This window comes from Pleurodeles waltl, chromosome 3_1 (assembly GCF_031143425.1).
Source record: "Pleurodeles waltl isolate 20211129_DDA chromosome 3_1, aPleWal1.hap1.20221129, whole genome shotgun sequence".
In the NCBI taxonomy this organism is placed as follows: domain Eukaryota; kingdom Metazoa; phylum Chordata; class Amphibia; order Caudata; family Salamandridae; genus Pleurodeles; species Pleurodeles waltl.
Window position 1 is genome coordinate 1,831,864,199 of NC_090440.1, and position 14,300 is coordinate 1,831,878,498.

Sequence of the window (14,300 nt, forward strand, 5' to 3'; positions counted from 1 at the left end):
GTTATCTCATCAACAGTGATGGGTTCTGCCAAAAACTGTCTATGTGGTCCTTCAATCTACGCTGGTGTGACACAATCTAGATATGCAATATATTTATCTTGCGTTTTATGTGTGCGCGTTTTATAAAGTTGTGTATAATGATTTACACATTATGACAGTATGTAGTCAGAGTCATATAGTGTGCATCCTCTCTCACCACGGACATTCGTATCACTATGGGAGCCTGATGTGTCTGTTTTGTCAGGGGTGCAAGAGTCCAGCTCGGTCTTGCTATTTCCCCATATTGCCTGGCAACAGCTTGCTTGTGCCGATATTTGACCTCTCGTTCGGCCTCTTCTTAAAATTCAGACGCCATGTCTCTGATATCGGTGAATGTCCGGGCTGTAGGAGCTATATTGTAGCCTTGTCCTGTGCTTTGAATCCGGGGGCGTGATCGTTCATTTTACTGGAGAGTGATCAGAATATGTGCATGGCAAGTGCAGTATTTGCACAGTCCAACTACATACATTTTTGTGCCAATCCAGTAATCTAGTGTCGCCCATGACCCATAAGCATTTGAAATGTGTGTACCCACTGGTATCTGAAAAGCTGTGCCTTCACACACCGATCGATGAGCCCTTGTGTTTCCATTATATCTTGTAGTGACAAGCTGCATGATGAGTACGCCTGTCCTCAGGGAAGCAATCCATGTTTTTGTTTTTTTTAGAACTAAGTTTAGGTCACCACCCCATATAATCGTACTCTGTGTCAGTGGCATGTATCTGTGCAATAGCTGGTTAAAACATTCATAGTCATCATTGTTGGTTTTTAAACACTGAGGAGTGTGATTTGCTGCCCCGTTAGTCTGGCCTGCATTATGTTAATTCTGCCCTGACTATCACTCTCTTCAAGCAGGACCATGAAGACCATGACGATCTTCTGACCCGTGTTGCCGTTCCGCGGGCATATGAGGAATAGTTTGCCAGTGATCTATGACAGACCCATTGTGCTGCCAGGGTTCAGGATCTCTGTGAATCGAGATGTCGCTTGCAAGAACACAATGTTAATTTTGTGTCTAGGTAGGCATAATACCAGTAGCACCTTGCCAGGGTTGTTATGGCCGCATACTTACGTGGTAGAAGCTGTGTTAGTGTGTTTGTGTCCCGTGTACCTTTTTTCCTACATGCCCCCTCCAAGCAACAGCCCCAAGCCCACCCACTACAACATCGATGAAAAAATAACACCCATACTCCCACTCATAAGGCCTAACAGAACCCCACATGTGAGCAAACAGATACAGTTATGGGATTCATCCTTGTGGTGGCGAGGGAGGAAGGCGAACAACTCAACGGGCAGCTGAGTGGAATGCCATGTCCATTGGCTCCTGCAATTATTTACCGGGTCCCCATGCACTTCCACACGGCCCTTGAGAAGTTTCTATCAACATGATATAGAGGCCAGAGCCAAGATCAAAATCCAGAAACACAAGTTACAGCGTCTATCTGGTGACGCTGCTTTGCCCTGTGGGTATCCCTCCATCTGGCTGCGGCGGGTATGGCCTCTCTCGTTTGATGATTGTGCCAGGTCAGGGCAATGTACATGTCTACATCAGAAGTCAAGGGTCTGCTCATTGTCCATGAAGAAATTAAGCTTCCTGTCAAAAAGAACTTTCAGCTCAGCAGGATACACTAAGGCATACTTTACTCCCACCTTGAACAGCATTTTCTTTGCAGGGATGAATGAACTTGTCTCGCTGCCGAGACTGTAGCTGTGAAATCTGGGTCTGTGGATAGTCTATTGGCAAAATAGGGTTGTTTCCTGTGTTCTCGTGCCAAGTTCAGGACGGTGGTGCAGTCCTTATAATTTAGTATGTACGCTATGATAGGACTAGCCAGTGCCTCCCGGTAGATGACGTGGTCCCAACTGTCTGTGTGCACCCTCCACAGAGAACAAAGATGTAAGGGCCCAGCCAAAGATGAACCAGAGCATATTTTCCACATAATCTTCAACCTTTGCCATTGCTGTAGTCTCTGTAGTTGCCGTAGTCTCTGGAATGACCACAATTTCTATGTTGTTACGGGGGAGCGCGCCCTTAAATCCTCTCCCTTCGTTTTTATCTCTGCAAGCACTTTTTCCATTCGTAAATGTTTTTCATTCTGCTAGTTGGTGTTGCCTTCAGTGTCTGAGACTCTGCATTCCAATTGCTCCAGACGGGTTGCATGCTGATCTCTTTGCTCTTTCATGTGATCTACATGAATTGTTGAAGTGTCTATTTTAGAATTGATTGTGTTGAGACTACTCTGCATGTCTTCTAGGATAAGCGTAATGTCCTCCATAGGAGTGTTTGTGGCTCCGTCAAGTGGTGGTGAGCACTGCTCAACCTGCGCTGTTTGGATGGCTTTTTTGTGTTGAATTGGAGTTTGGACTGCTGCTGGTCCTGTTTACCCATGTTGTTGCTGTTGCCGGTGTGCTCACGTGTATCAAGTCCCTTCAGCTATGTGCTCCAGGCGGTAGGGTGCAGGGATCACTGTCCCCGGGTCCCGCCTCACCTTTGGCACACACAGTCAGTGTCCAGGGGCACAAGCAGACCCAACATATGCTTCTACCACTCACTAGCCCAGGCTCTCACCGGAAGTGGTATACTTGCAGCTGGGACATGGGCCGAAGAGCGGGGCCCCGAGCAGTAATATGCAGTAAGGCAGCAAGGGTCCCAGCCTCACATGACTATCGCCCCAAATGCGAGACCACAGCAATGATGTTTCATTCACTCACTGAAGTATCCCCTATAGTGTATCCCCTTGTGTGGCCCAGACCATTTAGCAGGAGGCCCCACCAGCGCCACAGGACATGTAGACCGTGGCAGACGCCGCTCTCAGGCAGGGAGACGGTGAGATGTGCTAGGCCCCACGCCGAAGGCACTCTCCCAGGGTCACCCACTCACCAAACTGGCTTGCCTGCTGATCTGATCAGCCACCAACAGTTCAATGTATTGGACTCCACACACGGATCCTATGATTTGAAGAGGTCTCCCTACAAGAGGGGATAAGTGCCTGTCTGGCACCTCCCCAATAAGGCCTCATTCTAACTTGGTCATCTCCAGCTAGGCTGGCGCTCGTCACACACCTCCCCCTGCAGCTAACCATACATCTCCGGTGCGATGAGGGGAGGATCACTCACTGACTTTCCTCCAGCAATGTGTTCCACCCGGATGTTCATGTTCACTGGGCCTTGCTCCAGCAGCATAGTGCAGCCCGTCGTACCACCGGACCTCAGATGTTACATTTGGAAGGTATACTGGTCCCAGGGGAATTCGCAGCCTCCTTATACATGCTACCCTGTTCAGGTGTAATGGATGAAGCCACTAGAGTATGGATGTTGAACGGATAGTACACTCAGCCGCCAGAGCCCCACTAATGTGTGGCCATCGTGCAGCCCAGCTCTCTGACGACCCCAAACACCTCATGAAGTTCAGAAAAAAAAAATCTGTAATATACTGGATTAAAAGAACTTGTTTGTATTTATGTAATATATGTGTAACACAAACCTAGCCAAATTGCACCAGAGCACGGTCCAGAGTCCAAGGCAAGTTTACAGTCAACAATTGAAGGGAGGATGGTTTCTCATAGTGATGGGGAACGGTTACTTTGCAGAGAATATGACCTGTGCCATCACATTGCTAACTCTCTGAAGCTACCCACCTCTGAGAGCGGGTTACAGAACACATGCTAATCAACTACAATGGTGAAAATGCTTTAAACAAGAAATCTTTTCGATTTTTGTTGACCACTGTATCAAAATATTGCATTTCTTATTAATGGAATATCTGATGTTGACCATGCACTATTGCCTTATCTCTTAGGTATGAAGAAAGAGCAGCTGAAGATCAGGAGAGATATACTAACCAGACAAAGAAAGCTGCCGAACAGAGTGTACAGCGAACTCCAAAACAAACAGAAAAAAAACTGCGATTGTCTTGCGCTCAAAAGTCTAGAGTGAATGGACCTTTGTCAAACCAGCAAATACTTGACACACTTTTTCAGTCCCAGAAAGAAAAAAAACCAAAATCGTGTCCAGTAAAAGTTGTCTCCGTACCCTTTACTTTGAGTTCTCTAAAACAGCGTCTCCAGAAACTATCAAACAAGTGTGATTCGAGTGGAGAAGAGCTCGGCCTTGTCAATAAACTGAGCTCTCCTGGTGCATGGATCATTGCTTCTGAAAAAAAGATAATGTTGCTAAATCCATACAGAGTTGAAGAAGCTCTGCTGTTTAAACGACTAATGGAGAACCATAAAGTCCCTGCAGAGACACTGGATAACCCAATCATATTAACAGACAGGTATTATGTGGCGAGTGGGGGTGGAGGTTAGTGCAAGAGTGGGAAGACAGTCAGAGCATTGTTTACAATTTGATAACTCTCTATTTGAAAAAACGTTTGTTTTGCTGTTCCGAGTTTTTGTCTTTAATGCCATATCATGGATGTCTTGAATTTATTACATGAGTTTCAAAACATGCTGGCCTGCAACCTTTTTGTAGTATAATAGCGCAAATTTTGATATAGTTCAACCAAGGAATGTCCAGGGCCTTGTTCACAGGCAATCTTTTATACGTGCTCTGTTAAATAATGCCGGGCTTTAATCCATATTACATGCCACAAGAGCACGGGCCAGACTTTTAGGGTTTCTTCAATGTAAGCCATACCTAATTCTTTAGTTTGGAGGCAAGAAGTCTCCTTAAAAATGGACTCTCCATCTTTTGTGTGGAAGCGTAGTCATTATAGTCAGAAAGGCTTGAGCCATAACTTGGAGCAGAAAAGCATTTGCATTTATATATAGTGCACCTCTTATTAATGGGCTTAGACCCTAATTAGGAGGGAAATCTAAAGACGCCCTGTAATGATTTATTACCCTTCTGATTTTCAATGTTTCTCAAATCGCCCCAATTTACAACAGTTAATTTATAACCCTAAATATGTAAACGTGGTCACTGTGCTACTTTGAACACCATCATTGTATAATATTTGCTTAAATTAGCCTTAAAGTCTAATTGATCCATGAGAAAAGTAAAACAATCTAGAAGTTTTGGTAGCCCATTGGCTGTTCTGGCCATAATTCCAGCGTCATCTGCGTACATTAAAGAAGGGGTAGACATGCACTTAACCTTGCCATCTCTTTACTATTATCCAGTAAAACCTTTTTAAGTCTGTTGATATACAGGCTAAATCAATCAAACAGTCAATCAGTACTTGTAAAGCGCGGCTTCTTACCCGTGAGGGTCTCAAGGTGCTGGGGGGGGGGGGGGGGAGGGGAGGGCAGGGGCCTCTTCCGAAGAACCACGTCTTGAGGTTCTTCCTGAAGATGGTGAGCGATGGGCTTTGTCTGAGGTGCAGGGAGAGGTTGTTCCAGCTCTTTGCTGCAGTGTAGGTGAAAGATCGTCCTCCGGTGGTGGTTTTGCGGATGCGAGGGACAGTGGCCAGGGACATCTGGGCAGAGTGGAGGGATCTGGTGGGGGTGTGGAAGGAGACGCAAAGGTTCAGGTAGGCTGGTCCTGTGTTGTGTATGGCCTTGTATGTGTGGGTTAGAAGCTTGAAGGTGATTAGCTTCTCGACCGGTAGCCAGTGGAGGGTCCTCAGGTGTTGGGAGATGTGTTCTCGGTGAGGGAGGTCCAGAATGAGTCTGGCAGCAGCGTTCTGGATGAGTTGAAGTTTTTGATGTTCCTAGTGGACTAAGGCGTAGGTGACTGTCCTGGGACAGTCTGCTGGGATCCATCTGAAGATCTTCCAGTGGTTGTGGAGTGTGTGCCCCCAGGAGGAGGCAACAGAGTTTACCTGGTGGGTCATGGATAGGGAGGAGTCGAGGACGAGTCCCAAGATGCGGGTGTGCTCGATCTGTGCGGGGGGTGGTAGTTGGTGAGGGAGTCGTCCCAAGCTGAGGTGGCGTTTCTGAAGATAATGAGCTCCGTCTTGGCGGAGTTGAGCTTGAGCCAGCTTTTTGTCATCCAAGTGGCGATGGCTTCCATTGCTGTGTGAAAGTTCCTTTTGCCCGTGTCCAGGTCTTTGGTGAGGGAAATGATGAGTTGTGTGTCATCGGCATATGGCACGATGTTCATACCGTGGCTTCTGACAATGGCAGCAAGAGGGGTCAAATACAAATAACAAAGGTACAAGGACACATTGAAAGGGGCTGTACACATCATTATGGCAATAACAGACGTTTGCTGCTGCATTGTGATACAGAGACTTGATAATGTTATTATTGGATCTGGCACTCCTAGTTACCTCATAATTTGCCACATTTATGCATGCTTCACAAATGCACTGTTTAGGTCCTTGAACCCTAGATGTAGGAACCCTTCCTTGGCTCTAGTGTATTTACCAATTAATACATTCCGGTTATAGCACTGCTTCTCCTTACCTGGCTCTTTCTTGACCCCAAGTGGTAAGTAGGAGTAAATCGAGTTTTCCTCCACCTATAGTTCCAGTTTCTGTAATAGAATTTCCCTGAACAACTCCTGTTTTAAGCAGAAAAAACATCAGTCACCTCAAAAGATGTAAGATTAATTTCACCAAAGTCACCATTGCATCCTTTTCTAGCCCTTTAAGCCGAGAGGACCATCATCAACATTAATATTTTGTCATAAGGATGTTAGTGTATCATCTTATTCCGTAGACTAAGCCTTCTCTTTGGGGTGCACAAGGGAAAAACAATAATAACATAGGTAGTAACTGCAGGTAATAGCTGCAAAATCTCACAGACCTGTGTGGTATAAGATGTTAAGATGTTCAGTATAATGAGTGGGGTTACTTATTGGAATGTGTGTAAACCCCCCCCCCCTGCTGTTCATTTGGAATGAATGATTCTACGCCACACTACCTTTCCCTGAACCCCTCAATTCCCCCCTCAATTAAACTCGAAGTCATTTATTTAATCTTTTAGTCTCTTTTGACACTGTAGCCTCCCTCAAATGTATATTGGAGAGAGGTTTGAAACAATTAGGGCAATTAGCAGGTTCATTGAGATTAGGCATTATTTTATGCACATACACCATTAACCCCTCGGGTGCTGTGGATGAGCTGGTCTCGTCCGTGGGCCAAGGACGAGGCCAGCCCGTCCTGCACCCAGCTCATGGATGGCGTGAGCCCCCCATCCACCCCCTTCAGGCCTAGGGATGGAAGGGGAATTGTTCCCCCTTCCACCCCAAACCCCTCCACCCCCAATGACGTCTGATGACGTCACCACACAATCGCGTGCTGACCTCATCAGAGGCCACCTCCCATCACAGCTTCCAGCGCAATCCGGAAGAGAAATGCTAATCATTTCTCTTCCAACCGGGAGGTGGGGGCAAGCAGAGGCATGAAAGGAAAGGCCCTTCCTTTCCTTTCATGTCTCTGCAAACATTTTTGCAGCCCGATTGTGATGCGATCTGGCTGTAGAAATGCCCACTAGACACCAGGGAGTTTTTTTTTCTTCAAACATTATTTATGAATAAGAGATGCGGCCCCTTGGGGAAGGGTCGCTCCCTAGGGGGGCAATTTTATTTAAGGCCTTTTCTGCCCCCTTCCCCCTCCTTTTTTTTTTTTTGTCAATTTCACGCAAGGGGCGCGACTTCTTAGGCAAGGGTTGTTCCCCTGGGGGGCACATTTATTTTAGGCTATTACTGCCCTCCTTGGGGGGCAGGTTGTCCTATATCTTTTTTTTTTTTTTTTAAATATATTTATTGGTTTTATTTTCCAAAATATGATACAAATTGTTCAATTTGCAACCGCAGGATAAACCAAAACAATGGCTAATTATCTAAGTCATGTAACAATTACACACACCCCCAATATGCACTTCACGGAACACTTCTAATCTTGCGGTATCGTTTCTGGCTGCACCCTCCATGGGTTTATCCTTCCTTGTTTATTTTATATAGGCATTCGCTTGAGACCAGTGTGGACCTTGCTTTGCGTGCATGAGTTCCCTAATTGTCTGAGGGGGGCCTCAACTTAATTAGTGTGTGCGGGTGGCTCCCCTGGTTTTCTGCTCCCCACTCATCGCTAAAACTGTGGTGGCATAGATTTAGTGGGCGACTATTACTGGACGGATGGGGGGAGATGGTGTGCATACTCTGTGGTGCCTGGATGTCCTGTGAATTTTGTTTCCGAGTTGGGGGGTGCAGAGGAATTTGTGCTGTGGTTGTTGCAAATACGCGTGCCCCGGTTCAAGGCGGCTTCTCATCGTTTTTGGCCTCCAGCTTTGTCACCATATCCTCCCATGTAGAGCATCCTGTGTGTTGTCGCCCTTCGCGCACCATTCTTTTTAGTACCTGATATTCAGTGCGAGCCCAGCGTATTATTAGAGAGTACCAGGATTTCATGTCAGGAGCCTTAGCGGCTTTCCAATGCATTGCTATTAACCTTTTGTACATTAAAAAGGCCAGGTCTATGAATTTGTGTAAATGTCTTTGTTTTTTTGGTCTTTTCCTAAGTCCCAACAGACAGGACCCGGGATCTGCTACTAGTGCAAGTCCCGTTAGCCCAGATACCTCCTCTACCACCTCTGCCCAGGCCGTTTGTATGTTCGGGCAGTCCCATACCATATGATAGAAGGATGCCGACGTTACTCTACATCTAGGGCATATTGATACTGCATCAGGGAACATGCGCTTTATTCTGGCTGGGGAAAGATATGTTTGATGCGTGTAATTAAATTGGGTGTATCTGAATCTGGGATTCCTTGACACACCTCTGATGTGGGACAGGGCCTTGGGCCAGTCATCCAGTGGTATCGGAGTGGGGAGTACTGCGTTCCATCTACCCCATGCTTTCCCTGTTTGTGCATCCGGTGTCCTGTTGAGGGTTCTGTATAGATTGGATATTATTTTTGTTTGATCACTATATTGTAGAAGCTGGTGAAACACAGGGGAGATCTCTGGTTCCGAGGTGCCCATTCCCCATATTTTCCTGATTTCGTGACATACGGCATGATATGTCAGGAACTGCCCCGGATTTATCTCCGTGAGGGCCTGGAGAGCCTCGAACGTCATTAATTTACCGTCTTCATAGCAATCCCCTACGGTCAGTATTCCTGCTTCATTCCACAGCTTTACAGCTTGCATCCTCGCTGCATTTCCCACCAATAGGTAGTTCAGCGGTACGTGTGGAGAGTATGGGAGCTTATCCGCTCTTTTTTGCACATACCTGGCCCAGCACGTATGCGCAGCTGCCAGCAAAGGGTTGACCAGTGCCACTCTGGGGGGCTTTGACGATAGCCAATTTAAAAGGGGGATCTCGTTCCGCTGGGGCTCAAGGCTCATAGGTTCCGCTTGCTCTGGTCTGTGGATCCAATGTTGGACCCATTGAAGTTGTGCAGCTGCGTAGTATTTTTCAAAATTCGGAGTTCCTAGGCCACCGTTATCCAGCGGATGCTGCAGTGTGGATAGCGCCACTCGTGCTCTGCCACCTCCCCAAATGAGCTGCAGTAATGCTGTGTTTAGGTTGCTAAAGAAGCGTTTGGGAATGATTATCGGCAGGGCCGCAAAGTAATATAAAAGCCGAGGTAGAATCAACATATTAGCAATCGCCAGCTTGCCGGGTGGCGAGAGAGGGAGTTTGTTCCAGAATTGTAGGGAGCCTTTTATAGAGGTTAGCGCCTTCCCCAAATTCCCATCTCTTAAGTCCTCCGTGGCATGGTATATGTTTATCCCTAGGTATTTAAATGTTGTAGGGCACCACTTAAGGTGTCCTACCTCTGGAGGATCATGGTTGCTGGGAGCCCTTTTTACCAGGGGAAAGACACACAACTTCTCCCAGTTTACCACAAGGCCAGACAGGCCTCCGAATTCAGCCAGTAAGGATATTACGGGTGGAATAGCTGCGCAACCGTTCCTGATATATATCAAAGCATCATCGGCATATAGTGAGATCGTATGATGTAACCCATTTCTAATAATTCCCCATTTGTACTCCATGTGACGAACTTTTGCCGCTAACGGTTCCATTGCTATGGCAAACAGTAGCGGGGATAATGGACAACCCTGCCGTGTCCCCCTGGAAATCGGGAAACTATCAGAGATCACCCCGCCTGACTTCACCCTCGCACTCGGATTACAGTACAATGTCCGAACCCAGCGGATGTAGTTAGGGCCTATTCCCATGCGGGCCATCGTGGCCAACAGGAAGTCCCATTCGAGCGTATCAAAGGCCTTTTCTATGTCCAATGAGAGCACCATTTCCTCCTGTGCGTTCTTGGGGGTATCTCCTATTATACTCAGCAACCTACGAATATTTAGGAAGGTGTTACGCTTGGGAATGAAGCCTCTCTGATCTACATGTATCAGTAAGTGCATGAGGGGGGCTAACCTGTTGGCCAGAATTTTGCCTAATATTTTGCAGCCTGTGTTTAACAGCGATAGTGGTCTATAAGATTTCACATCCGTGTGGTCACGACCCTGTTTAGGGAGTACCACTATCATAGCTTCCCTTTGGGATGTGGGTAAGCTTTCTTTAGTCCACGCCTCCTGGAACACTCCCAGCAGATGGGATTTCAGACTGGGTAGATAAGCTTTGTAATACTCCGAGGGGAGGCCATCCGCGCCGGGCGCTTTGTTCCTGGGCAGCTGTGCAAGGGCTAATTCTATTTCTGCTGTTGTTATAGGGGTTTCAATTCCATCTCTAACTGTTTGTGGTAGCTGGGGTAGGAAGGAGTCCGCCAGAAAGGCCTCTAGTTGTGTAGCTGTGCACAAAGTACGTTTAGTGTATAAGTTAGAGTAGTAATTCCTAAACGTCTTGTTTATTTCTGCTTGTGTAGTAGCCATCTCTTGCGCGCCCACCCGGATGGCCCCTATTGGAGCCTGCTGTCTATCCTCGCGGAGTAGCCACGCTAGCATTCTGCTTGATCTATCTCCTTCCGTTTGCAACCTGGTTAAGTAATATTTATAGTCGTGGCAGCGGAGCCTGCTATCTGCCTCATTGTATTTTAAGCGCTTTTCTTTAAGGACAGTGCTGGCAATTTCCCCCCGTGCCACCGCTTTCTCCGCAACTCTCAGTTCCTTCTCAAGTTTGCTAATTTCCGTCTGTAGGGAGCGTCTCACTCCCCACGTAGTGGGCATACATACTCCGCGGGCCACTACCTTGTGGGCATCCCACTCTATCGCCCGGGTTGTTGCAGACATAGCGTTTATTTCCCAATAATGGCTTATAGATTTCCCCAGTGTTGCAGCAAATGCTTGATCTTGTAGCGCCTCCGCCTGAAATCTCCAAGTGGGAATTACCTGACGTGCCCTGCCCCAGTTCAGAGTTACCCGTAGTGGCGCATGGTCTGAGACTGTCTTTGCCAAATATTCGGACTCAGTGGTCAGCGCCCCTATTTCGCGGGTGCCCCATACTATGTCAATTCTGGTGTGGGTGTTGTGTGGGACCGAATAAAATGAATATTCTTTTTGCTCTGGGTGGCCTAACCGCCATACATCGTATAGGCCCATAACGTTTGCCCATTCTTGTAGGGGGCTTGTAAGCTTCCTGTTGATTGATGCGCTCTGGTGGGCGCTGTTTCTGTCTAATGCTGCTACTGGGGTGCTGTTAAAATCACCTCCCCAAATGGCTAGGGGCATGGGGTGGGACAGCAACGTTGGGGTGAGAGTGGTAAGAAAGCCTGTGATGTTACTGTTGGGGGCGTATACCCCAACCACAGCCAGTTGTCTGCCATCTAATCTGCCCTCCATTACTACGTACCTCCCTCCCTGGTCTATCTTGTGTGTTGACATGAGGAATGGAACTCCCACTGCTATCCAAATCAGCACCCCTCTCGCAAAGGTCGAATATGTTGTGCCTATCAGCTGGCCCCCCCATTTCACGCGCAGGTCTCGTAGATCCCCCTCTAGCATATGTGTCTCCTGCAAAATAGCGATATGCACTCCTAGTCTCTTAAGTCGGGCATACACTCTAGCCCGTTTGCTCGGCGTCCCAAGGCCCCTAACATTCCATGTTAATATGATATACTGGTTCCCCATGTTGCTTCTAGAAGACATCTTGTAAGGTGCTGGGGGTATGTTGCTGTATTGTGGGCCTGGTTTTAATATTGGCCCACCTGGTCTCTGCCTTTCTACTGCTAATATTTAGATATAGCGGGCGCAGGTCCATCTTTTGTGCATTAAGTGATTCCGATCGCTGCATTTCTGCTAAACTACTAATCCCCTCCCCCCTAATTAAACCCCCTATACTACACACAACTACGGTGAAACTACAAAACTTAAAAATGTGTAACATAACTTTCATCCAGTTGGATTCGCACAGTGGGATTCTCATAACTTACAGATGTGGCTCTTGTAAGGGGCTCACATCGTGCCGCAGACTGAGTCTGCCAATAACTACGGGCGCCCCCCCTTGGCATATTTCCGTTCCCTTTGGCCCCACCCACCCGCCACATGTCACCTGTTTGTGCCCCAAATCACTTAGCTTAGTATTTATATCAGAGATATATATTGTCGGAAGCACTTTATCCCCACATCTCGGCAGTGTCATGAAGTCTCTATAAGTTTTCCCAGTTTCTGTCGCCATCTCTAGTGTTCGCTCTGGGCCTGAGCAGGTGGTTTATAGTTCATCGGCAGATCTTGGGGTGACCTTCGGCCCACCTAGTTCTCTTGTTGCCGTGGATACGGAGCTGGCTGTGTCTGAATCCGGTTCCAGCTCCACAAGCCCGCCGGGAGTTATACTGCTGCTTTGCATGTGCAGCGGCGTCTCTTTAAGCACTTTTGCTCTTTCCTCTGCTGCTTGCCAGTCATTGGGCTGGCCTCTGGTGCGCCGTTTGAATCGCTTCCCTGCAGTGGGTCTCCGCCGTTTCTCGTCCTCCTCTGCATCTTCCCGGGGGTGTGCAAGGCCCTTGGCATGGAGCCATGTCCAGGCATCCTCGGTGCTGGTGAATATATGAGTGCGGTCCTCCATCACTACCCTTAACTTGGCTGGGAAGAGCAAGGCATATTTTATGTTCTGTTCTCGTAGGCGTTGCTTGATTTTAACAAAAGAATTGCGCTGATTCTGCACCTCTTGCGTGAAGTCTGGATAGGCATTGATGTTCGAGTCTTCATACTTGAATGGGCCCTTATTGCGGAATTGTTGCAATATTGCATCTCGGTCTCTGTAATTCAAGAACCTGGCAATCAATGGTCTGGGGGACTGGCCGGGGGCTGGAGGCCTGCCCGGGACTCTATAAGCCCTTTCAACCGAGAAAAACTTGGATGGAGCCCCATTTAACACCTCCTTAATTAGCCACTGCTCTAGAGAAATTTCTGTTTCCGGTTGACGCATACTTTCCGGAAAACCCAGAAATCTCACGTTATTTCGGCGCGCCCTGCTCTCCATTTCCTCGGATCTTCTCCAGAGTATCTTCAGCTCTTCATCCATACGCTGAATTTGTTTTTGGTTCCCTTGCGCTATTGGAGTTAAGTCGGATATTTCAGCTTCGGTTGTTTTCACTCTTTCAGCTAGGCTTCGGTGGTCCACTCGTAGGAGGTTCAAGTCTTGTGCAACTGCGTCAATTCTGTTTTCTAAAGATGACTTAGGGGGTCATTCTGACCCTGGCGGCCGGTGACCGCCAGGGTCACCGACCACGGGAGCACCGCCAACAGGCTGGCGGTGCTCCCAAGGGCATTCTGACCGCGGCGGTTCAGCCGCGGTCAGAAAGGTTAAACCGGCGGTCTCCCGCCGGTTTACCGCTGCCCCATTGAATCCTCCATGGCGGCGGAGCGCGCTCCGCTGCCATGGGGATTCAGACACACCCTACCGCCATCCTGTTCATGGCGGGAAACCCGCCATGAACAGGATGGCGGTAGGGGGTGCCGCGGGGCCCCTGCAGTGCCCATGCCAATGGCATGGGCACTGCAGGGGCCCCCGTAAGAGGGCCCCACAAAGTATTTCAGTGTCTGCTTTGCAGACACTGAAATACGCGACGGGTGCAACTGCACCCGTCGCACCCCTGCAACTACGCCGGCTCAATTCTGAGCCGGCGTCCTCGTTGCAGGGGCATTTCCGCTGGGCCGGCGGGCGCTCTTTTGGAGAGCGCCCGCCGGCCCAGCGGAAATGTTTGAATGGCCGCCGCGGTCTTTTGACCGCGGTGCGGTCATTTGTCGGCGGTACCTTGGCGGACGGCCTCCGCCGTCCGCCAAGGTCTGAATGACCCCCTTAGTGTCCAAGATCGCCTGCAATACTTTCTCGAACTGAGCAGAATGCGCCAGGAGTGTGTTTTCTAGTGACTGCAGGGATGGGTTAGATTGTTGGTCGGCAGGTGTTGGTCCTTAGGTGGTTCGGTCTGAGTTCTTGGCTGATTTGGCTCTGCCGGCCATTTTGG

At 48.3% G+C, this 14,300-nt stretch overlaps 1 protein-coding gene across 2 annotated transcripts in view; it reads left to right on the forward strand.

Moving 5' to 3' along the window:
* PMS1 (PMS1 homolog 1, mismatch repair system component) overlaps window positions 1–14,300 on the forward strand; it is a 668,051-nt gene that overhangs the window by 370,006 nt on the left and 283,745 nt on the right. For both annotated transcript variants that reach the window (XM_069225897.1, XM_069225898.1), the window contains one exon: window positions 3,839–4,315. In XM_069225897.1, coding sequence (XP_069081998.1) covers window positions 3,839–4,315 — 477 coding nt within the window. The remainder of the gene's footprint in view (window positions 1–3,838; window positions 4,316–14,300) is intronic.